This window comes from Odocoileus virginianus, chromosome 5 (genome assembly GCF_023699985.2).
Source record: "Odocoileus virginianus isolate 20LAN1187 ecotype Illinois chromosome 5, Ovbor_1.2, whole genome shotgun sequence".
Taxonomy (NCBI): domain Eukaryota; kingdom Metazoa; phylum Chordata; class Mammalia; order Artiodactyla; family Cervidae; genus Odocoileus; species Odocoileus virginianus.
The window spans coordinates 86,850,437-86,876,170 of record NC_069678.1 but is presented as its reverse complement, the minus strand read 5'-3'; the positions used below and the strand labels follow the sequence as shown (position 1 = coordinate 86,876,170).

At 43.3% G+C, this 25,734-nt stretch overlaps 1 protein-coding gene across 1 annotated transcript in view; it reads left to right on the top strand.

The window, feature by feature from the left end:
- The window catches only part of MACF1 (microtubule actin crosslinking factor 1), a 338,082-nt gene that overhangs the window by 271,575 nt on the left and 40,773 nt on the right, over positions 1-25,734 (top strand). The window contains 12 exon segments of the mRNA XM_070468372.1: positions 12,389-12,550; positions 12,709-12,879; positions 13,513-13,679; positions 16,964-17,123; positions 17,482-17,808; positions 19,145-19,229; positions 19,721-19,962; positions 20,638-20,844; positions 22,194-22,313; positions 22,754-22,861; positions 23,967-24,185; positions 25,187-25,390. Coding sequence (XP_070324473.1) covers positions 12,389-12,550; positions 12,709-12,879; positions 13,513-13,679; positions 16,964-17,123; positions 17,482-17,808; positions 19,145-19,229; positions 19,721-19,962; positions 20,638-20,844; positions 22,194-22,313; positions 22,754-22,861; positions 23,967-24,185; positions 25,187-25,390 — 2,172 coding nt within the window.

Here is a 25,734-nt window from a genome sequence, read left to right as displayed (position 1 = left end):
CCCGGGCGGGGCGGCGCGGCGCGGCGGCGCGGGAAAGGGGGAGGAGAGCCGCCCGCCAGCCGAGCACTTCCAGCGAGCGGCGGGCGAGCGGGCCGCGCGGCGCGAGGGAGGCGGGCTCGCCCCCGCCCGGCCCGAGCGGAGCCTTTTGTTCCCAGCCAGAAGTTTGCATGCCGGGACCGTGACAGCTGCGGGCGGGGAGGACGGCGGGGCCGCGGGGCCGGCGGCGGCGGAGAATAGAGGCGGCTGCTTGACATGCAGCCCACGGCGTGGCGGCTGCGGACCGGGGACTGGCGGCGGCGGCGGGGGAGGCGGCGCCCACAGCACGCGGGACTCAGCTGCCGGAGGGACCAACTAACTTCCTGAGCGCGGGACTGGAGGCCGGCGCGGCCGGGAGCCACCTGCCAGCCTGCGGTGAGGAGACCGTGGCCCTCGGGGCGCGCGGCGCGGGGAAGCGGGCGGCAGGGAGCGAGCCTTGCCGACTGACCCTCGGCCGCCGCCGCAGCCCGCCGGCCCCTCAAAGGCCCGGCGCCGGGCTCCACTCGCCTTGTTTTGCGGCCGCGGCGCTGGGCTGTTTCTGGGAGCCACAACAATGCCATGATGTTTTGGAGACAGGAAGCCCCAAGCTGGCCGCGAATGAAGGACTTCCTGTGTTTAAAGTTGCAGGAATATCCGTCGTCCAGCCCCGTTCAAATACAAACACCCGAACTAGGGAGGACGAATGGCTAATTCAGACCAGCTGGACTCTCCAGGGCTGGAACTGAGGATAAAATGAAAGGAATTCTTAGGAGCTTGGGCCATACTTGAAGACCAGAGAGGCTGTGCCATTGTTATTAAAAGACACAATCGATGTGAATCCTTTGCTTCCAACTCTGCTCGGGTGAGAAGTGAGTGGAACTAGATACTGAATAAGACTTGTCAATACCAGATGATTTTTTTTTTAACTGACTGAATTAGAGCGGTGCTCTTTAAAAAAAAAAAAAAGCCATAGAAGGAATAATTTTGTTGATTACCTTATACCAATTATCTGTCTGCAACCATGAGGCTGCTAACCTGTGAGGAAAAAGCTGTTTCTCTTAGAGCTTCTCCCAGAATAGTTTCAAAGTGCAACTTCCAGGCCTTTCTGGAGGGAAGATTCGACTGGGGGGTTCGCAGTTATGAAAATGTAAAAGGGTTTTTAACCTACACAGAATGCATTTTGGGGGAACCTGTGAGAAACTTTTAAAAGGTTGATGGTTCATCTTGATTGAAAAAGTATGGGTAAGCCACTCAGCAGGCCGGACTGTTTAAGGCAGAACCCTACCTGCCTGGGAAAGGGGGAGGAAGAGGATGGCTACATAGAGGATTGCTATGTTCCACAGCGATCTATATATGATACAATGAGGATAAATGAACAAATTGACCAGGGGTCAAAGCTTAATCAGACTTCAAAAAGCACCATGGAAAAGATAGAAGGAAGCACTATATCCAGCAACGGTACGTTAGGAGCAGCCACTAATGTTTTTGAATCCAGAGCACCAGAAGGCAAAAAGTTGGACGAGAGAATAATATTTGACGCACTAAAGCTCAGCAGTGATGTGCAGAAGTCAGCACCTGTGCCACCTAGAAGGCGGCCAAATGCAGAACGAAAGGACAACGTTAACAGGAGATCTTGGAAGTCCTTCATGCCACCCAATTTCCCAGAATTCGCCGAAAGGATGGAAGCTTCTCTCAGTGAGGTTTCCGAAGCTGGTGTTTCAAATCCTTCCTTGCAAGAGAAGAAGGAGTCCAGTTCTGCATTAACAGAAAGTTCTGGTCACGTGGACCACAAGGAACCTCAGTCAGAGTCAGTAACTCTGGAACATGTGTCCAAATCCATAGGTATTCCAGAAATGCAAGATGTGAAAAACTTAGGTGGAAACAGCCAAGACTTCAGATTGCAGCAGCGCAGTGAGAGCTCTTCCCGTGAATTCCAGCCTCTAGAGTCAGAAGCTGCAGCAGCAAGTGGTAACACAGATGTAATGCAGGAGCACAGATTCCCAAGTGCAACCTGGCCCAGAGCCATGAAAAGTTTGGCTAAGGGAGGCTTCAGCGAGAAGCAGCACCCCCTGGGGGACACAGCTTGCACTGTGGAATTGCCACCTCTCTCCCCTTGCCTGAGTGAAGAGCTGTTGGATTCAGAGTTGCAGATTCTCATAAGCCCCAGCCTCAGGGAGAAAACGGAGTCTGAGCTCAAGTTTGAGGAGGATGAGCGATGGATCATGATGGAGGCTGCGGAGGAGTGGGAGGAAGAGAAGCTGTCAGAGAGTGGAAAGACTTTTCTAACAGCAGATGAGGAGAACAGCCTAGCAGATATCTTTGAAGAAGGAAAGCAAGCAGATACTGCGGCAGTGGTGGAGGATGGAGTCAGCTGCTCCACCGCTGTTGTGGGAGTTTTTGAGCACCCAGCTCTTGGTCAGATCCGTTGCTCTGATGACCCGCAGCCTGCTCAGAACTGTTTGGCTTCTGTTCTTGAGGCTGAATCTTTGGATTACAACTGTGTTCTAACAGGTGAGAGCACCGTAGAACTGAGAAACAGGACTGCCCTGGGGCTGGAGGGTCTTGTTTCAGATTTAGAAGACACTGTTGGTCCTGCCGACTCAGAGCAGCTCTCTGACACAGATTCGGTGCAGATGTTTCTGGAACTTGAAAAAGAGTGTTTATCTGAAGAAGGAGTGACTCCTCTAGTGGAGCTGGAGAATCAAGCCTCTTCTGAAGGGCTGGTCCCATCCCAGGATGCAGAAAATTCACTTGTAATCAGTCCTTTTTCAGGGGCTGCCTTAGAAAAGGAGCACGTAGACCTTTTAAAGGTAAGGACTGAGGACTCTGGTCCTGGGTTGGATGGTGACTCTTTCAATGCCCTGGATTCTTCTCAGGTGCCTAATACTGTGGAATTTACTGCCTACTCTGATTCTGTGAGGGACACTTCCAATGTTAGTGAGGAGGAGGGTGAAAAAGTGCCTTTTAGCCCCGAAACTGCTGGGGAATTTAACCTTAGACTCCTGACTGATCTGGAGTCCCCGGGAGGATGGTCCAAGTCTGATCACAGGGCTTCTCCTGAAGAAAATGTACCGGACTCTGAAGCCAAGCTGGCCAAAGAACACAGCAGTTTGTCCCAGGTGGACGGTCATGAAGTTGAGGGGAATGCTGAGGAGGGTGTGGAGAGAGCCCCCCTCGGTTCTGCTGTTAGCCATGAACTCACAGATGTTACCTCAGGATCTGAAGGAGAGGTGTTGCCGGATGATTCACATTTACCAACAGATGAGATTCATTGGGAAGGTGAGAAAGGAGCTATTAATGAAGAAGAAAACCGTCTGACTTTCTTGGGAGATGAGAACCTTTGTGCATTGTTGTCCGTGGAAGGAGCTTGTGATGAGGGTGGTGAAACACAGGTGCTGGATTATGAAGCCAGGCTGGAGGACCAAGCCTCAGCACACCTTCCTGGTGAACTCCCAGAGCAAATCTCCCAGAGTCTCCAGAGGAAGTCCCCAGAATCAGAGTTCCTGAGTCTGCACCTGCCAGTTGGAGGACTGAGGCATAGCAGAGATGGAGTGGAAACCATGAATGGGACCAAGCCCAAGCTGAATGTGGCCTTATTGGAGGAAGGGGAAGCGGAAATGAGAGATTCCAATTCATTGCTAAATACCTTTCTGGAGGAACAAGTTACCAAGGCTAGTAACATGGAAGCAGTTTTGGAGAGCTGGGCGTCCATCCCACAGAAGCCTGACGCAGCTGCTGCAGTGCCCACTGTAGAAGATGCCCTTTATGCTGCAGTGCCTGTCCCAGAGGGAACTGCCATAGCTGCTGTCACAGTGCCCTTCCCAGAGGAGCATGTCCCAGTTGTTTCCGTGGCCACCGTAGAGGCACATGTCCCAGCTGCTTCAGTTTTTACCCTGGAAAAGGTTGGCCCAGCTGCTGCAGTGCCTGCTCCTGAGGGGACTGCTCCAGCTGCTGCAGTGCCCACCACAGAGGATGATACCCCGGAGGAGCCTGTCACCCCCGCTGGTAGAGTGTCCACCTCAGAGGAGGCTGCAGTCCCAGCTGGAGCAGTGTCCACCCCAGAGGAGCCTGATACCCCAAATGTTAGAATGCTCACCCCAGAGGAGCCTGTCGCCCCAGCTGGTGCAGGGTCTACTCCAGAGGAGCCTGCCACCCCAGCTGGTGCCGTGCCCACTCCAGAGCAGTCTGCTGCCCCAGCTTGTGCAGTGTCCACTTCAGAGGAGCTTGCAGTCCCAGCTTGTGCAGTGCTCACCCCAGAGGAGCCTGCCGCCCCAGCTTGTGCAGTGCTCACCCCAGAGGAGCCTGCCACCCCAGCTTGTGCAGTGTCCACCCCAGAGGAGCCTGCCGCCCCAGCTGGTGCTGTGCCCACTCCAGAGGAGCCTGCCCCCCCAGCTGGTGCAGTGCCCACTCCAGAGCAGTCTGCTGCCCCAGCTGGTGCAGTGTCCACCCCAGAGGAGCCTGCCACCCCAGCTGGTGCAGTGTCCACCCCAGACGAGCCTGCCACCCCAGCTGGTGCAGTGTCCACCCCAGACGAGCCTGCCACCCCAGCTGGTGCAGTGTCCACCCCAGACGAGCCTGCCACCCCAGCTGGTGCAGTGTCCACCCCAGACGAGCCTGCCACCCCAGCTGGTGCAGTGTCCACCCCAGACGAGCCTGCCACCCCAGCTGGTGCAGTGTCCACCCCAGACGAGCCTGCCACCCCAGCTGGTGCAGTGTCCACCCCAGAGGAGCCTTCCACCCCAGAGGAGCCTGCCGCCCCGGCTGGTGCAGTGCCCACCCCAGAGGAGCCTGCCGCCCCGGCTGGTGCAGTGCCCACCCCAGAGGAGCCTGCCGCCCCGGCTGGTGCAGTGCCCACCCCAGAGGAGCCTGCCGCCCCGGCTGGTGCAGTGCCCACCCCAGAGGAGCCTGCCGCCCCGGCTGGTGCAGTGCCCACCCCAGAGGAGCCTGCCGCCCCGGCTGGTGCAGTGTCCACCCCAGAGGAGCCTGCCGCCCCGGCTGGTGCAGTGTCCACCCCAGAGGAGCCTGCCGCCCCAGCTGGTGCAGTGTCCACCCCAGAGGAGCCTGCCACCCCAACTGGTGCAGTGTCCACCCCAGAGGAGCTTGCAGCCCCAGCTGCTGAGCTGTCTGCTCCAGAGGAGTCTGATACCCCAACTGTTAAAGCGTTCACCCCAGAGGAGCCTCCTGCTGCAGCTGCTGCAGTGCCAGCTGGGGAGGAAGTGTTCCCCGTTGGTGCACCCTTCCTGGGAGATGCTCCCCATGCTGATTCAGTGCCTGTCTCAGAAGGAGCTCCCATTCTAGAAGAGGCTTCCCCTGCTGGAATGCCGATCCAGGAGGAGCTTGATTCCTCAGCATTTGGAGTAAAAGAGGTGACTGGCACAGTGCTGCATGGGAAAGTGCCTCTGGCTGCAATTGATGGATTGAATTCAAATGAGGTAATTGTTGCTCATTTTGTTAGGGCAGGATGTGGAGAGTAAAGTGAGATTTGCAAGTTCTGTGACTTGGTGGTGATTAGAAAGGGCACAGATAATTCTTTGGGTCTCTTAGGAATGCCTGAGTTTTTCTGGCCTTTTTTGGTCTTTTTATTGAATTTATGGGGAAAATGTGTCTTTCATCTGCTGAAAAACTTTATAATTCAGACTTTTTCTAATTGGGATATAAGCAAAGCTCAAGGAAATTAGGAATGTAAACAGTTTTGCCTTTAATTTTGGAAAAGATTATTAGCGGGAAAGGGTGATTCTGCTTTTGAAATTTACAGTTAAGTGTGTTCTTTCCTAAATCAAGGGGCTGCTTATTCATTGGTGATGTTAGCAGTCAAGTAGAGGCTAGAGTATATGTACTTTGAATTGAGACCTGGGATACTTTTTAACAACTCTGAGACAGTTAAATATCCTGAGGCTCCAGTTGCCTCATTTGTTAAGGCAGAAGAACCCTGTGAGGGTTGTGAGGGTAAAATGAGATCATCCGTTCAAAGCACCAAACACAGAAGATTTGAGTCACTGTCAATATGCTTCCCCTTTCAAATAGATAACATTGGTTAACGTTGCTTAACTGAAAGAATTCACCAAAGCAGGTTGAGTGAAAGCCATATATGGATGTGTGAATAACAGTTTTTAAATACAAATGTGTATTTTTAAAGCCTGAAAAAGACACAGTAATGATTATGAGGAAAGTATTTGAGTGATCTTGTCAGTCTTTGTGTTCAGAAACAAATCACTTTTCTTTCCCTGGACCTCTTGTTTCTTAATCTGTGAAATTAGGAAATTGGACTAAAGTCCTCCTGGGTCTCATAGCTCCAAGGTTTTGAAATCCTCCTGTTATAGAGCATAATGTGTTGTGAACCCTGTTCCCAAGATTCCTATCCTTTAGCATTTCGTAATCAGAGGATTTCGAGAATGGCAGCTCTCTGCACTTTACTGTCCTGGTGTCATTTGTTCACTGATAAGGAGGGAAGGAGTTAGAAGTTTAATCAAATACAGTCAGTGGTAACTGAGTGCAAAGGTGGTTTTAATTTTGCACCATCTCCAGGACCCAAAACAGTGCCTTCCCTGTAGTATGCATTCCTGTTGACTGAGTGGATGAATGTTAATCTCCTAAATATTCATAGATGCTGCGAGAAAGTTGGGTTCACCTCCATTGCAGAACCTTTCAGGGAAACCTTAGTCAGCTAGGAGCAATTAAACATGCAGCTGCCAGCAAGGAAAGATCAACTAAGTTAAGCCACAGATCTTCTGCTTAGCTGTGTGGTAGTGGTGTCACCTGGACTTCACAATTATTTTGTAATGGAGCAACCCATCAAATTAGAGTGCATCACTTTTCGGGTTGATGGATTTGATCCAGTTTTCTCAGTTTTACTGAATTTGGGATTGACACCAAGATCCCAGCATCCTATGCAAAGTCACCAGCATTCTTGATTACACAGACTATTTCTAGTATAAAGCCTGCAACAATAGTCGATGAAATACAGGGATTTCATTATAAAGAGCCAGTCAAATCTGCATCAAGGAAAAATATTCAGAGGAACTCTTAAGTCAGTCTCTGGGATCTCTGGTAGTCTGGCAGCTACAGGAGGTAGTCATTTTATGAAATATTGGCCAATATAAATGACAGGAGAAACAGATAGTAGCCCAGCTGCAAAGTCTGTGATTAGAATGAACTGCTCTAGATCCTCTTCATGTGTATGTAAAATGTTCACATGTATACATGGTTAAAGTAGATACAAGCGTTCTAATAGCAATCACAAGTTTTAGTAGAAGAAAGAAAAGCCAGAACTTGTTTGCTATTTCCATAGTGGGATCCTAAGTTCACTAAGAGCAATCTGTGGTTCTTGAAGCTTTCTTCTCATGTGTAGACTTCCTTAGACTTATTTCCAGTCACGGTTCAATGAAGAAAACAACTGTTTGTGTAAAATAGTGGTCCTATAAAATTAAGAATTTGCCAAGGAAGTTTTTAAGCAAAAACTGGGGAGCCTCACAATCTCGGTTCAACACTTGAATCCTCAGCCAATTAACAGAACTTTTATGGATTTGTTTGCTTTCTCTCACACTGTTTCTGTACAAGGATTCATTCATTTATAGGATAACTACTTATCGTGTACCCAGTACTCTGTGCTGGGTGCTGGAGCTTCTGCAGTAAATAGAATTGGTATGGCCCCTGCCCTTGTGGAACTAACGGTGTAGTAGGGGAGGCAGCATGCGCGTTAAGTTGCTTCAGTTATGTCTATTTGCAGTCCTGTGGACTGTAGCCCACCAGGCTCCTCTGTCCATGGGATTCTCCAGGCAAGAAAACTAGAGTGGGTTGCTGTGCCCTCCTCCAAGGAGTCTTCTGGATCCAGGGATCAAACCAGCATCTCCTTCATTGCAGGCAGATTCTCTGCCGTTGAGCCACTGGGGAAGCCCGGGGGGGGGGCAGAAATTAAGCAAAAATGATACAAATATATGGTTATAAATAATGGCAAATGCTTTGAATAAAAAATGAAAGTTATGATAAGAAACAATAGGGGTATTTAATTTCAGTTGCCATGTCAAGGAAACAGTTTTAAAACTATAACCTGAAGGATAAATAGAAGTTACTTAGTCAAAGAGCATTCCAGACAAAGGAAATGGAAACTGGAAAGAGCTTGGCATGTTAAAACTAAAAGAGAGCCAAGTGACCAGACCACAGTAAGCAGGGTTTCCAGAAGAGTGTCTTGCAGTGAACCTGGAAAGGTAGGAAGGGGCCAAATGATGCAGGGGCTGAGAAAGAAATCAAGGATCTCTACCTTAAAAGCCATAGGCAAGTATTGAAAGATTTAAGTAGGGGAGTGAAATTATTTCATTTACATTTTTTAAGGATGACTCAGCTTAAAAGATAGAGAAAGCTGGTTCACACTGACAAATTTTCAACATTATTTGGGTTTATAAATCTCAGATTTCTTTTGTTTTATATTTTGATAGTTTGTATTATAATTGACATGGAATTCAGAAAACACAGAATGGTTTGCAACTTTAAAAAAATCACACTGGCTACTATGTTTAGGATGAATTGTATGGGATCAAGGACAAAATAGTGAGGCCTGCTTAATTACTGCAATTGTCTGGGTGGCTTGGATAGAGAGTCAGTGGATTTGAAGACAGAGTCAGTGGATGGATCTGAGACACAGTTTAGGTGCAGAATCAGTAAGGTCTGATAATGACTTTCATGTTGGGGACTAGTGAGGGGAAGTTACCAAGGATGGCTTCTAGGTTCTGATCTGCATCATTGAGTAGATGGGTGTTGGAGGCTGGAGGAAACAAAAAGTACTCATTGAATTGAGAAGGCATTTTGAGACCAATAAAGAAGGCAGGCAGCTCCATATAATCAATGAATCAGTTTATTATAGAGTAACTTACTCTCAGGCTTCCCTGGTGTCTCAGCAGTTAACAATCCGCCTGCCAAAGCAGGAGATGTGGGTCAGGAAGATCCCCTCAAGAAGGAAATGACTGCCTACTCCAGTATTCTTGCCTGGAAATTCCCATGGACAGAGGAGCCTGGTGGGCTACAGTGCATGGGGTCGCAAAAGAGTCAGACATGACTGAGCATCCAAACAACAACAACTTACTCTCAGGGTAGCATCAGGCAGACTACAACCCAGAAGCATTCGCAGCTGCACTCTGCACCATCGTGGGGGCAACTGGTACAGTTCTGCAGTTAACCTAGAGGGTGGGAGTCGGTGCTTGGGAAAAGGACTTGTATTCCTAAGTCAGTATTTATGAATGGGTCCTCATCTATGGACACTAGGAATATACATCAGCAAAGGTTTTCATCATTGTTTGGGGACTAACAGAGCATAGGGGCTACCTGGTCCTGATGATTATTAAACAGTATCTATTATCTACAAAGCCCTTGACAACGGAGAAGTGATGTACTGTACATTACAGTCCTGGGTAGGGTCAGCAGAAGGACAGGAGAAACTCTGAGGGCCCGAGATGGTGTCAGTAAGGCTCACAGCCATACACTGGGGGCAGTGGCGAATTGCTCAGGGAAGGGCAGCGTTGGGGGAGAGGAAATTAGCAGGTATATTGTTCAACTTTGGAATGGTGTATGGCAATATTAAGGAAAAGAGTTGGATATTTAGATTTGAAATTCAAAATATATATATAATTATATATATAGAGTAATAAGCATTATGGTAAGGAATGCCATAGAAATGGGTAGAATTGCCTTTAAGGGAGTGTAGATTGAGAAAAGGGCTCAGGACTGGTATCCTAACCTTGCCTCTACCCTCTAAGGCTAACATTTGGAGATCTAGAAGAGAAAGAGGAAGTGCGTGAAGGACATCAAAAAAGGATCAGTCAGGATGAAAGCTGGGAGAATGTGGTATTACTATAGATAAAAGTGTTTTAAGAAGTTCTTTGGGAAATTTTATGTTTTATGTCCCTGTTGCATCTTACAGCCATGCAATAATTTTTACTAGTGTTCTGCTCTGGGAAATGTCTGCCAGCACTGGTTAGTTAGTAACACGGCACAGTCCATGTGCCATGGAATACTAAAGAGTAGGAATTTTAATGTATCTAAAAGCACAAATTTTGTGAAACAGCTTTATTTGGGAATTAAGAGAAAGGAGCAAGTGTTTTCAGATTTATTTTCTTTAACATTCTGTTCACTTGTGTTCACTATAAATATTTAAAGGGTACTAGTATATAGAGCAGAGAAGGCAATGGCACCCTACTCCAGTACTCTTGCCTGGAGAATCCCATGGACAGAGGAGCCTGCTGAACTGCAGTCCATGGGTTCAGCACACATGGACATGTGAAGAGTCGGACACAACTGAGCGACTTCACTTTCACTTTTCACTTCCATGCATTGGAGAAGGAAATGGCAACCCACTCCATTGTTCTTGCCTGTAGAATCCCAGAGACAGCGGAGCCTTGTGGGCTGCAGTCTATGGGGTCGCATAGAGTTGGACACGACTGAAGTGACTTAGCAGCAGCAGTATATAGAGGCATTCTCATATATTTTGAAACTTCTGGGAAGAAAAAAAAAGACAAATACCCATTCCCTGTCAATCCATAGAGTGGACATGGGAAATGAAGAAATCTCAAATACGTTATGTGAAATGTTCACAAAGTAAATCCAAATTTTAAGAAAAGAATTGGCTCTATATGGAAGAGATTATCAAGCTACTTAAATTATGTTTTTACTTTTCTGTATGGTTCACATTGATCCCAGTAGAGCTTCTTGCCGAGATGGAGGTATTCTCTGTTGCCCAGTACTTTAGACCCTTAGCCACACGTGGCCTTTGGCCCCTTGACCCTGTGAAATGAGGCTAGTGGGGTGGAGGAACTGAATTTCTAGTTGAATAGCCACACGTAACTATTGGCTGCTATATTGGACAACACAGGAAAAATTACATACCAGTCACAACAGGAGACAGGATTTAATTACTGGGTAGATGGGGCTCTTCGGTGTGGACTGGACACCTTCCCTCTGTACTTTAGGCATTTCTGCTCTCTTCACTTTTCCAGCCCCTCCCACAGCCATGTTGTTTTTTCCCCTCTGCTCTGATTTTTCTTCAGTGAAAGCATGTTTAATACAAAGTAGAATCATCGCACTTGCTTTCTCTAGGAACCATGTTATTGGAGTAACAGCCATTTTTAGCTGAACTGCTGTGTAGTGTTGCCAACAAAATATGGTGTAATCAAATTATAGTATCAAATGAAGCCCACTGGTAATTACCTTTATAACCTTCCTTTTTCAGTGTTCCCTGGGGCCTTTCCTCCTCGTGACTCACTTGTTCAGCCACAGACCATTCTTTCTAGAATCAGTTTCCTAATCCTAGTGTGATCTGTGGTCTCACATAGGCCAAAATTAGTCTTACCCAAACTTATAATTTTCTTTTGCATTTATTTTTGTCCTCCTCCATGTCTTCAGCTTTCATTGATTCACCTGTCTCCCTGAACTTGAAGGAACTTTTTATGGAAGAAAAAGAATGGAAATAGATCCAGACTAGTGGAATGTGGCTGATTTTATCCTCTGACAATTGAGAGAAATCTGATCTTAGGGACAAATATTTATTTTTTCTTTAATACCATTGGAGTGGCAGAAGTACTGTTCTCTTTGGTTCTTTTTATAAATTTCTAAGTAATAATGGACCTTGACTGCATTAGAAGAAACACATTGCTTGTTACACTTGTTTACAGTTATAAAATTCCATTGTTTCATGGTAAACATGGATATATAGTATCACTGTTTTAAAGATACTTTATGTATATCTGAGTCTTACTTAAAATATGTCTGAAGTTGTTAAGGACATCTCTCTATAATACTGGCCCACTTCCCTTTGTAATCAGGAATACTGTTTCAAGATTATTGGCTGTTTGTGGTCTGTGCCCTTGGAATAGAATGGAATTAAATGGCCACGGGGGTATTAAGCTATGAGGTTGGGATTCTTCACACCATTAATGTGTTTTGGTTAATTATTAGTCCTAGTCAGAAAAGACCATTGCATGTATCATGGTTGGTTAAAGCTATTCCCCAAGGTATTTTTAATCTTAAGTACTAGTCATTTGGTATCAACCTTCCCATTTAGGATTGATAATGCATCACACTTTCATGGTATCTTGAGGCTGATGCTTCTTTATTCTCAAGAGCTTTTTGCATTAAAAAATTAGCAACAGAAACAAACCATGACTCATGGTTTAAATGCCTAAGTAGTGCCATAACTCTCTGTAATTGCTTGTCCATAGGAGAATGTTTTGAAATGTGAAACCACATTCTTACTTGATACTTTCTGTACAAGTGGCTTGTTTTCTCTTGTTACCCCCTGGCCCGCCTTTGTTAAAGCATGCCTCCCCCAGGAATAACCAGTCACTGTCATGCCTATAGATTAAATCTTCTTTGGCTTACAATTATCTAGATGTTTCAGAAAGAACAGGTGGATCCCCTTCAGATGAAACTGCAACAGGTGAATGGACTTGGCCAGGGCTTGATTCAGAGTGCCGGAAAAAACTGTGATGTACAGGGTTTGGAACATGACATGGAAGAGATCAACGCTCGGTGGAACACACTAAATAAAAAGGTGAGTGAATGGAGGGCATAGAAAAAAGATACAGCAATTTCAGGTTTCCATGGCACCTGAATGCAAATAAAACTTTAGCAGTTCCAACCTGGAGTATCAAAAAGGGATGAGAAGTCATTTCAGAACTCTCCCCGTTCTCCTCCATGTCTGTGAAACAGGTTGCACAAAGAATCGCACAACTGCAAGAGGCTTTGTTGCATTGTGGGAAGTTCCAGGATGCCTTGGAGCCATTGCTCAGCTGGTTGGCAGACACTGAAGAGCTCATAGCCAATCAGAAGCCTCCATCTGCTGAGTATAAAGTGGTGAAAGCCCAGATCCAAGAACAGAAGGTAAGTGAGAATGTTGGGGCAGTGAACTGTAACAGCCGAAGGGAATGACAGACAACACAATTTGCTTATAGTTTCAGGAGCACCGTTAGGAGTTTAGTAGAATCCTAACCTACCTTGTGTGATCCAGAAAAGAAAGATGGAAATTGATTTTTATCACCTTTGTAATCTCTTAGTTTACCATGCCATATGTTGAACTGAGCAGTTTTGCTTGTTCACTTATCCTGTTTCAGTGTTTGTCACCACTTTATCTTAGGAGATTTTGAGGGTTTTTAGGGTCAGCAATATTCTAACTAATGTTGTATATCATGTATAAGGTTCCCTCTGGTTCCCTCCTTGGTTTAATTTCCATTTCAGTTCCTTTTTTTTCTTGGTTCAAATTAAATTCCTTTTCAGTCACATAATGACAGTCACCACTCCATTTAAAAACCTGAGTGTAGGAAAAGTTTATATGAGTGGTAGGAATTATATCTCATGTTTTTGCCTCAGGTTGGGGGGAAAAAAAAAAACTTCCCTGTTCAGTTAAACTTAGGGCTCAGTGAGGTGAGGTTTTGGGATTTTGTATGTTTTCCTTGTTTCAGATTTTAAAGTGACCCCATGTTATCACTTTTCATTTTCTTTAAACATGTACATCAGTTGCTCCAGAGGCTACTAGATGATCGAAAGGCCACAGTAGACATGCTTCAAGCAGAAGGAGGCAGAATAGCACAGTCAGCTGAGCTGGCTGATAGAGAGAAGATCACTGGACAGTTGGAGAGTCTTGAAAGTAGATGGACTGGACTACTCAGCAAGGCAGCAGCCAGGTAAAGCCGAGGGGCTTTTGAGGGAGAAGTCAGAGACGGTTTCTGATTTGTGTCTCTCAGATGCTGTAAAAGCCCCCGGATGACTCTCATGGAGCTCTGGAGGTGTTTAAAGGCTTTTACCTTGAAGAGGGATAAGTTTTTAGAGATGATCCTCATAACCAGAGTGACTCTCAGGAAATGAGCCTCAGCTCTTCCGTAAGGTTCTGAGAGCTGGGAGACTCAGTGCTCTGTGGTGGTGTTCAGCTGCAATATAATCATGCTTCCAAATGACAGGCGTGGACTCCTATAATCCAGCCAAGTAATTTTCTGAGTTTTGGAAACAGATTTCTTTTTTTTCCCATTAATATTTATAAATAATGTTTTTGACACTTGAAATTGAAATGTATCAAAAAAAGAAAAAAGAAATGTATCATGTTTATTTTCTGTTAACTTATCCCAGTATTAGATGTTCCTACATCTAGGAGCTAGCCTGTGGTTCTATTAAATGAACATTCAAGAGTTGCATGGACTGTCTTCACCAGAAGCTGCAGGCAAGCAGTGTACTTCTCCTCCACGGAGGTGCTTTCTTTCTCTTTCCATAGCTATCAGTTAGTCCAGTGTCACTTGATCTTAATACGTCACACTGGGTCTTTACTTTCAGCTGATACTGTTCCCAGTTTTAAAAGTAAATGATAATGAATCAGAAATGAGTATGAGAGTCATAGAGTTGATCACTCATTGTCTAGGTAGCTATGGGTAGTCTTCAGATAAACCCCTCTTCAGTCTCTTTACTTCTCCCTGTCCGTGGCTTGCTTGTTTCTCATCTGAGCTACAGAGTATTTACTTGCCCTATGTTAGTAGGAGAAACAAAAGAAAGAATTCAACTTACTTTCATATCCAAATTGCACTGTGTTATTTCTTCTCTCTTTTCATCCATTTCCAGTAATAGTACCATTGACCCTCCAACTCCCTGGGTTTAAAACCTCAGCCTCATTTTCTTTTTACCTTTTTTTCCCCTCCCCTGCTTTGTGTCATAGCTCTATCAGGATACTAAATTCCGTCTATTTTACATCTGCAGTATCTTTCCTCTCCATCCATTTCTGATTCCAACTCACTTGCCTCAGTTCATGACTTACGAACTCTCCCTTGGGCTCGTTCCCATGAGGTAGCTCGTCTGAAGGCAGCCTCCTAACTAGCTAACCTTAACCACTCTCCTGCTTCCCCTCAGGCCTTCCCTCTGCACAATCAGAGACGTCTGTTGACTGCCTGTTGCCTATAAAATAAAGCATCTCTAACCCACCTTAGTTTCTGCTATTCTTCTCACTTCTTATGGTCAAAGTAAACCATGTTCAATTCTTCAGTGTCTTCTGTCAGTTTCCTAATTCGGTCTTTGCTGACGGTGCTCCATCTTCCGTGAAAGACTTTTGTTCATCTGCCCTGCTTTTATGAAGGTTTTTTTATTCCCAAGCATAGGATAGATTCATCTTCCTCTTAACTGCCCTAACTCTTCATGTGTACCTTGTATTAAGGTCATTATTTTTTGTGCTTACCTCCTAGGTCCTTAAGCTGACTAAAGTCATGATTGTTCCTAATGTATCTATTTATGATTCTTTTCTTCTATCCTACTTGCTTCCATGCTCCGAACACAGTTTCTGGACCAGTGTTTTAAAGAGAAATACCAAAAGCAGCATCATTTGTTAAGGCATCCTAAAGAATTCTGTTTAGGTTCTTTAATACTGGGTTTTTGATGCCTCCAAATTATTTTAGCTCTTCTCTTTTCTACCTCCAATCCTCTTACAGTGATTTCTTCAGACTTTCAGATCCTGGAATCATAGATGAGTCAGAAAGGTCTAGAAGTCTAGGACAGTTCTTTAAGAATTAAATTTTTAAACTTTAAAATTTGGAAAAAAATAGACACATGTATATGTATAACTGAATCACTTTGCTGTAAACCTGGTAAAACTAACATTAATTTTATTAATCAGCTGTACTCCAATATAAAAGAAAAAAAGTGTTTTTAAAAGTTTAAAGCAAAAAGAGTAAAATCTTTAAGCAGGTCATTAACCAATGAAAATAATCCACCAAGCAATTTATTTAAGGTTATATTTCATGTTTTAGTTTTTAGTTGTATTGATTGAAGATAGAGTTTGAAGGTTGACATAAACTAAGAAAGGAAATTCTGTAGTTTATATTGACATTTAAAAATAGCATCTAGAAATACATTTTTCTTTATACTCAAACATTACATTTCCAGATAATTCAAATGGCAGGTCTTTATATTAAATCATTTATTATTAATATAAATTTGTCCAGAGTACCCAGCATAGGACCAGGCACAAAGCAGATGTTTAGTAAAGATTTACTGAAATAAAAGTGCATCCCGTCACCCAGCCCCTTTTCAAATAACGCAGCACTTAGTCTGATCTTAATGGTCCAGAGTCATTGTTATGGCCTTTTGATGGTTACTCTGTGTTCTAATATAGTTCTATGGTTGTGTTTGTGTCTTTTGCTTCTTCAGCTACCTTCAGCATTCAGGCTTCCCCTCTCCTTTGTAATTGGCTGATTTTAATCTACAGGATATTTGAAGTCCACACTTAGTGTGGCTGTTATGTTAAATAAGATTTAAGATTCCAGATTCAAGATTCCAGTTATAAAGTACATAGTTCTTTTGGCTGCCATTTCCTTTAACAAATTCATCTAGTTTGAGGTTATTTTTTTGTCTTAAATCAGAATTCAAAGTTATGCTCTGAGTCTTGAAATTACTAGAAGCCTGACTGATTTAGGGGTGATAGGAAGAAAGTTCTTATTCATAGCTTGATCTACTTGTGCTCTTCAAATACTGTCTTTTCTCTTCATCATAAGTGAAGATAACCATGGCAGGGAAAAGAGAAATGAAGACTGATGGATTTTTTACTCCTTTAAATATTATTTTGGTCACATGTACAGAGGATGCACATGCTTCATCCCATAGGAGAAAGAGTAGTAGAAGGTCTGATTCTAATTCTCACTGTACCATTGCTACCCTGTGGGCGATCTGGACAGATCTTTCTTAAAGCCTTCAGGCTTGGTTTTCTCTTTTATAATAGTGGCATAATGTTGCCTACCATACAAGGTCATGATAGAACCTAAATAAGATGCTGCTTGTGAAAGCCTTTAAAACAGCAGGGTGCTGTTTTCTGTGTGTCCTGTTTGCTATTGATATTTCAAATGTGCCTGGTTAAGATTGGTCTTTTACTGAATATAGTACTGTTAACAGTTTTAATGTGACTTTTTGCCTGAGCAGCTTGTTCTATATATTTGTGTAGGCAGAAACAGCTGGAAGATATCCTGGTTCTGGCCAAACAATTCCATGAGACAGCTGAGCCTATTTCTGACTTCTTATCTGTCACAGAGAAAAAGCTCGCCAACTCAGAACCTGTTGGCACCCAGACTGCTAAAATACAGCAGCAGATCATTCGGCACAAGGTAGGAAGTAGTCACAGTAAATGAAAACACAAAACTGGAATCAGAGATCCTAGAAAACTTCCTGCAGCATTCTAAAAGATGTATTTTGTGGGGGTTTTTCTTAATAAGTTTTAATTTAAAATACGGTCCAGTTATTAATTGGACTAGTCACATTCTTCAAGTAAAAATAGAAATGGACTTATAGGCTACCATCAGAAAAAACAGCTTTTTGTTCTCTGTTTTTATGTTATTTTTACCCTTCTGTAGGTAAACTTATATATTATTATTTAATTTATTATACCATTTGTGATTCATTGTCTCATGTTTACTTTTCATTTATTTTGTTTCTGTTATTCATTTTTTCCATCTGGATTTCCAGGCTCTGGAGGAAGAAATAGAAAGCCATGCAACAGATGTGCACCAGGCAGTCACAGTTGGGCAGTCCCTCTCCTCCCTGACAAGTCCCGCAGAGCAGGGTGTGCTGTCAGAAAGGCTAGACTCGTTGCAGGCCCGATTCAGTGAGATTCAAGACCGGTGCTGTCGGAAAGCAGCCCTGCTTGAACAAGCGCTGTCTAATGCTAGGCTCTTCGGGGAGGATGAGGTGGAGGTGCTCAACTGGCTGGCCGAGGTTGAGGACAAGCTCAGTTCAGTGTTCGTAAAGGATTACAGACAGGATGTCCTGGAGAAGCAGCATGCTGACCACCTGGTATTCATACTTTCCATTCTTATTGGTTATGTTACTAAGTTATTTTGTCATTTTAATTCATGTTTGTCTTCATTTCTCTCTCTCGCTCCCCCCCTTTTTTTTAATTCCAAACATTTTAAGTTTATTTTACACACAAGTGCTTAGTTACAGACTTGTTGCTAAGGACTAATCTATTTCTTGATGAGCCCATGGAAATACTTACACTTAACAAACCGGATCATTAATTCTAGAAGGTGATCCAGAGTGTAATCAGGGGCCATCTCAATTCCAATTCATGTTTTACACCACTCGGGAATGTATCATTCAGCTACCACTTGAGCAGTTATGCAGAGGAGTATGTACTTTAACAAAGTGTTAGTCGCTCAGTCATGTCCAACCCTCTGCAACCCCATGGACTATAGCCTGCCAGACTCCTCTGTTGATAGACTTCTCCAGGCAAGAATACTAGAGTGGGTTGCCGTTTCCTCCTCCAGGGGATCTTCCTTACCCAGGGATCCAACCCAGGTCTCCTGCACTGCAGGCAGATTCTTTACCATCTGAGCTACCAGGGATGCCCAAACTTTAAGAAAACCAGATTACTTAACAGTGCTCAGGGTTTGATCATTTAGTGGTAACTTTTTAAATGTTTCTAGAATTTATGTGCTCAAAGTACAGGGATTCTGGGTCATCTTAGTAGAAACAACAATTTGCCCTTTTTGTTTTATTTTTAGGGAATTTCTTTGGAAATGGTAAAATCAGCAAAGCGATTTTGTTTGTTTGTTTTATTAATAATCTTAGATTCTTCTACTTCATTGACTTCAGATACTGAGAGTCTTTAACTAGGATTCTGATTTAAGTTGGCCTGTTCTTGCTGATTTTCTTTTCTTGAACTTTATGCCTTATCCTTTGTTTTGGACATATTAGACATTCTTGATGAATTCTGCTTCTACCTTTCTTGGGTTCAGGTTTGGTACCAATAGGTTAGTAAAGCGGATTAAGTCCTAAATCTCTTCTCATCAAAAGAAAACTTGCCTATAAGTATCTGATTTCATTGTTTTGGGTAACTAAAATGAAAGTGAAGTCGCTCAGTCATGTCTGACTCTTTACAACCCCATGGACTGTAGCCCACCAGGCTCCTCCGTCCGTGGGATTCTCCAGGCAAGAGTACTGGAGTGGGTTGCCATTTTCTTCTCCATTGAGTAATTAAAGGGGTAACCAAAGAGAAAACGAAGGAATCAAATATCTCCTATTTAAACTGATGTTCATCTCTACTTTAAATTTGGTCTCTTAAGGGGCTTGCATTTCTTCCACTTTGTTGTGTCATAGTTTTAGGATTAATGGTGTTCTTTCCTTTCAGGCTTTAAATGAAGAAATTGTTAATAGAAAGAAGAATGTAGATCAAGCTATTAAAAACGGTCAGGCTCTTCTAAAACAAACCACAGGTACTTTGAAAAGTGCATCTCTTAGCGCCTGGTCATACAGACATTAATCAGCACCCTGCACTAGCCACTTCTCTTTTTAGATAGGAGGAGCTTAATACTCACTGATTGTATTACCATGTGCTTCCAGGCAACTGGGGCTTGGGTTCCTATTTCCTGCTAAATCTGTTATTGAAACACTGTATTGTCTCAGATCTGGTTATAGATGAAAACTCTCCCTGCCCTCCAATATGTTGAATACCAGCATTTACTGAAAGATGCTGAAAGTGTTGAAAAACCTGCAGTCAAACTCAGATCCTTATAATCTCGGAAGTTGTTTCTTTTATTGATTGAAGGTTTCTTTCCCACTTCCCTTGGTGTGGGACGCTAGGTGAAATTGCTGCCATAGGGAGAGAGTACCCGTAAAAGTTATGCTCTGACTTGAATAAAGAGAGGTTAAAAGGGCTGCCTTGTAGCCTATTAGACGTGAATAAACTGTGTGCTCTCTCCCACAGGTGAAGAGGTATTGCTCATTCAAGAGAAGCTGGATGGCATAAAGACTCGCTATGCAGACATCACAGTCACTAGCTCCAAGGCCCTCAGAACCTTAGAGCAAGCCCGGCAGCTGGCCACCAAGTTCCAGTCTACATATGAGGAACTGACCGGGTGGCTGAGGGAGGCAGAGGAGGAGCTGGCAGCCAGCGGAGGACAGTCCCCCACAGGGGAACAAATACCCCGGTTTCAGCAGAGACAGAAGGTGAGCTGACATCCCACACTGTAAAGGGAAGGAATTTCTTAGAATCCTGAAGTTCAAATTCTTGAGTTTTCTCCAGCTATCTTTACCCGAAATCTAAACCAAAAATTTCTCTCTGCCTCGTTTTCTATTTATTTGTGGAAAATAAGTTTTGACATAAGGACAGGCCTATATAAGAGCTCTTGTCATGGTCTGAAGAAGAAAAAAGATTGAATCTGAACACCCTATGAAGCTTGCTTCATATGGAACATTTTAGGACTTACTGTCATACTTGACTCTCTAAAAGAGTACCTCATAGTCATCTCTGATTCTCCTGCAGTACCTTGTGCAGTTCTAGATGCACAAAAATACGGTGCATTTGTTGAAGTAAATAAATGCCTATGATTAAAGCATTATTGTATCATTTCTATTGAAGTAAGGAGAAAAAAAACAAGAAACACCATTCATGTTACCCAGAGACAGCCTGGCCTGAAAAGTCTTGCTGACAGTTCTAAGCAGCTGAGCCTAAAGTCAGGCCGTGGAGTGACTGAAAAATCTGAGACAAGAAAAAAATAAGTGAAGGAAGGAGGTCAGAGCCCTGCTGGGATGTGTGGTAGAGAGAGCATTTTCCACCCAGCACAGCTGCTAATGTCCTTAATTTAGCAAGAGATGGCCTGAAAACTTTTTTTCCCTCTTTAGGAACTAAAGAAGGAGGTCATGGAGCACAGGCTGATGTTGGACACAGTGAATGAGGTGAGCCGTGCTCTCTTAGAGCTGGTGCCCTGGAGAGCCAGAGAAGGGCTGGATAAACTTGTGTCCGACGCCAATGAGCAGTACAAGCTGGTCAGTGACACTGTTGGACAAAGGGTGGATGAAATTGATGCTGCTATTCAGAGATCACAACAGGTAATCTTTAAAAACACCCCTGCATTAATATTTTAGGCAGCAGGGATATATATATGGGAAGTACAAAACTATGACCCACATACATACAGTTTCAGGAATAGGAATAAATGAGATAAAGCTAAATCTGATGCAACAAATTACCTCAGTGGTAGGAAGTGGTTCAGTAAAGTTATGTGAGGGTGGATCTAGGTTTGATTGAAGATACATGACCCCTTTGAGGAGAAAAGAACTTGGAAAAGAGAGTGTGTGGGCCCTTCCCTTGTTGATGCCCTGGTTAGAGGCAGATGGTGATGGGGGTAGATAATATCTAGACCGAAAAGGTCTAAATGCATCAGTCTTAGTTTGACATAATCAACTGTTTCAGCATTAGATGGAAGAGGGACAGAACCAAGAACTATAATTACTATCAAATATGCTAACCAAAATAGCAGAGCCATCCAAAATAGAACCCTCCCAGTAAACACAGGTGTCGTGTTTCCCTCAATCATTTTTCCTTCCTGCTTTCTGGGAAAAGTTATTTGTTTTTCTTTGTAGGTGGATATGCACCTATTAATGGCACACATGAATGTGCCATGGTACAAAAAATAATATAACATGACCCCTTGGGTTCATGGTGATCGTAGATGCTTTCTGAACCCCACAGAAGTTTGTTTTGTCTCCAAATCTTGGCCAGATATTTCAGTATGAGATTTATCACACTTGGGAACTTTTCTTTAAATATTAGTATAATTTGACAACATTGATAAGGAAGAGGTAAAAGGTTGAGGGGCCCTTATTAAACAATGATCACATAGAACGTGTTCTTTTGTTGTTGATGTCATTATGTATGACATGTCCTTGTGTACTGCATTCCATTTAAATGTTTGCTATTCTTCTGGGGTCTTACACTTCTTCAGCTGAGCGGGTACTTCCAAGTTAACTTGACTCAGCCATCTGCTGCCATGTTAAGTTTGTAGTTAAACGTATGACTACTGCTGTGGATAGGAAAAAAGATTGGCAGAAAGAGAGCAGAGCCTCATAAAAGTACTCTCATTAGAAAGTGTATTTCTTTTGAAGAGTCTTAGTTTCCATTGTTATTTCTAGCTATGGGACCATTGACTGGGTTCTGTAATATCTTTCCAAAAAAGTTGAAATAGGATCAACTCATATTTGTTGAAATATAATCAATGCTAAATTGTCTGCATCTTGAATTTGTGACTTTTATGAAGTTCTCACCAATTTGGGCTTTATTTTGTGAGATGTAAACTGCATTACTGAAAATCTAGGCCTTTCTGTGTTGAATAAGTTAGAATTCTTAGAAGGAAGACACTGGCTGTAATATGTCCATTATTCTCCAATGTGTCTGTCAGTATGAGCAAGCTGCTGATGCAGAGCTAGCTTGGGTTGCTGAAACAAAACGGAAACTGATGGCCCTGGGTCCAATTCGCCTGGAACAGGACCAGACCACAGCTCAGCTGCAGGTGCAGAAGGTGAGTCACTGGCACAGGCACTTCGTTCTGAGCTAGAAGAATCATCAGTCACTTGGAGTGACTAGCACAGAGTTTCTGGCTATCTCAAGTCAAGTAGAATGATTTAGAGTTATGATGGTGGATAGAGACGTAATATTATAAATATTTGGTTAGGATGAAGAAGGGATTTTTTGCTTTGTGAAAAGGGAGAAATAAGTCTGTTAATCCAGGAAAGAATAGTTAGCAGTTTTCTACGTGGGTTTTCAAGGGGGAAGATATTTTTGTAAGCTACTGAAAGATAAGCATTGGAGATAGGTGGATAGACAAAGGGTCAAACTTCTTAAGAACAATTTTTAATGTGACTTTATTAAAGCAAAGGATTTTTCATAGAGTATGTCTAACTTTTCACTAACTCAGGCTCTGGATCCTTGTGTTACTTAACAATAGTTCACTTTTCAAAGGCTTTCTCCATTGACATCATTCGACACAAAGATTCCATGGATGAACTCTTCAGTCATCGTGGTGAAATCTTTGGCACATGTGGGGAGGAGCAAAAAGCCATACTACAGGTAAACTACATGTATTTATTCACCATATTGTTATCTTGCTCATGGTGATTTGGAAGTACGGTTATGAAATGATAGTTTAAGAAGGGTTTTTTCCCCTCTATTACTGATAGTGATATTTAAGTCCAAGGTGATGTCCTAGGGGATTCAGACCCCTCACCCTGTGTTCACAGATTGTCTAGACAGCCATACTATATCATATGAAATGCAGTGCAAATCCATGATCTTTATAACAGAGGAGTTGCTCCTCGTGTTCAGTCTGTGATGAGTTAGTTATCTTTCCAGGTAGATAGATTTTTCAGAACCAGATCCAGATATTAATTCCTGCTTTAGATCCTTCTAAAAAAATAGTTAACTATTTCTAAAAGAATTGGCCAACAGAATCTGTTTGTACACCAGTTTTTTTTATAAAGTGAAAGTCGCTCAATCGTGTCCGACTCTTTGCGACCCCATGGACTAAAGAGTCCATGGAATTCTCCAGGCCAGAATACTGGAGTGGGTAGCCTTTCCCTTCTCCAGGGGATCTTCCCAACCCAGGGATCGAACCCAGGTCTCCTGCATTACAGGTGGGTTCTTTACCAGCTGAGTCACAAGGGAAGCCTTTTTTATAAAAGGTGGGGGTAACTACTATTTCCTCAGAAATCTTCATAAATTGAGCTACTCATCCTAAACATGTAAAGTATAAATAGCAGGTTTGTAGGCACTTTTATCAGAGAAGAAAAGACAAATGAAACTTGATGAGCAAATACCCACCATAGCCCCTGATACAGTCAGATTGACCTAATGCAATAATGCTGCATCTAAAGTTGTAAAAGGTACTCACTAATGGGTTAATTTTGCTCTGTTGTGGTTATGCTATTTTACTGTTGGCAAAGCTACTTTCGTGTTTTAACAATTATAGAAATAATGCATATGTGTGATAGGAAAATTTAAAAATTCAGTTAAGTGTAAAGAATATAAAAATCACTTGTAATCTTAACTAGATTGATTTTTTTAGCATTTTAGTGTACGTTCCTTTATACTTTTTAGTGTATATCTACTTACATTTTTTATTTAAAGAAGGGTTCATCATGGTAATAATACTTACACTTCTTTTTGTTGTCCATAGGAAAAGACAGAGTCTCTGATACAGCAATATGAAGCCATTAGTCTGCTCAATTCAGAGCGTTACGCACGCCTAGAGCGGGCACAGGTCTTGGTGAACCAATTTTGGGAAACTTACGAGGAGCTCAGCCCCTGGATTGAGGAGACTCGGGCACTCATAGCACAGTTACCTCCTCCGGCTATTGATCATGAGCAGCTCAGACAGCAGCAAGAGGAAATGAGGGTAAGGAGCATGCCGAGTTTTATTTAATTGCACAACTGGAGTTGGGCTGCACCATTTGAGAAACAGCCTGTTTATGAGTACCTACCGAGTGTAAGTCTGTTTTGAAGTTAATTCTTAACCCAGTAGAATTTCTTTGCACAGTAAAGATACATATCTGAAATATTTCCTTTGTTCTTTAAATCAGTTAAGGAATGAGATTACGGAGATGTCAGGAATGTGAGTATTACAGGAGTAAACAAAGCACCACATAAAAATCAAGAGAACTTAAAATCTTTCCAGCAACAACAGAGTGTTCTCAGATTTGGGTGTGGTTGGGTGGCCTTTTCCTTGTGGTTAGGCCCCAGCTGGAGTGAGAGCCCCAACTCAGGAATGTCAGAAAGCAATTTGCTGCAGAGACTTAAGATGAAAGGAAAATGTGTAGACACTTCAGCTGATGGTATTACCATCAAAGATGGTTTTTTGATGTTTATTTTATTTGTGTGTGGCTTGTGCTTACTCCTACCTCTATATTCCTGTAGCAGGGAGATTAAACTGAAAGTAGCCAGCCATAGAGTCGAGGAGCAGTTGGATCGCCAGAAATGTTTGTAGTTTGTCCTGCTTGGTGTCTCCCGTCTGCACAGGGAGACAGACGTGAAACCATTGAGACTGCAGTGGGTACAGAGAAGTACTTAGAGTGCAGAAGGCAGTGGGATGCTTTTGTTTTGAGGGCAAGAGTGAAGGAGGATATGTCTGGGAAGCTTCTTGGGTGGCGGAATATCTGAACTGGCTTTTAAAAATCAAGGGAATTAGAGTCAGTGCCCTAAGACTTAGATTTTCACCCCCTTCATAAATGGTGAGATGTTGGGACTTGCTGGATTTTAGCAACTTAGTTCAGTTTAGTTAGTTAGTTTAGTTTAGTTAGTTCCTCTCAGTTTGTGCTGTTGGTATGAGCTCTGATCACAGTATTTAAACAAACTGGTATAAAAAGACTTATTTTAATTAATCCATATTTTTTTACATAGCAACTGAGGGAATCCATTGCTGAACACAAACCTCATATTGATAAACTGCTAAAGATAGGCCCTCAACTAAAGGAGCTAAACCCTGAAGAGGGGGAAATGGTGGAAGAAAAATACCAGAAAGCAGAAAATACATATGCCCAAATAAAAGAGGAGGTGCGCCAGCGGGCCCTGGCTCTGGACGAGGCTATTTCCCAGTCGGCTCAGGTATGTCTGTGTCTTAAACTCATATAACCTTCAGCTGTCCTTTAGTCTAAGCAGGAGGCGCTGTATCAGTATGTCCCTATGCCCAGGAATGTCCAGACCATGTATGCTGGTGATACATTATCAAGAGACTGGGAGCCTTTGCCCATTTGCATTTTTATTCCAGGAAGCATTGGTTATACTAACAACTAGGAGGAGGGTGAAATGCATCTTGGCTGGTATATCATTTGTCTGTATGGTTTTCTTGAAAACTGGATATCGTGGTGATCCTTTAACAGAAGTGATTTTGGGTAAAATCATCTTGAAGCAACGAATGCCTCAAGTGAAGTCAGATTGTTATTGGGCCT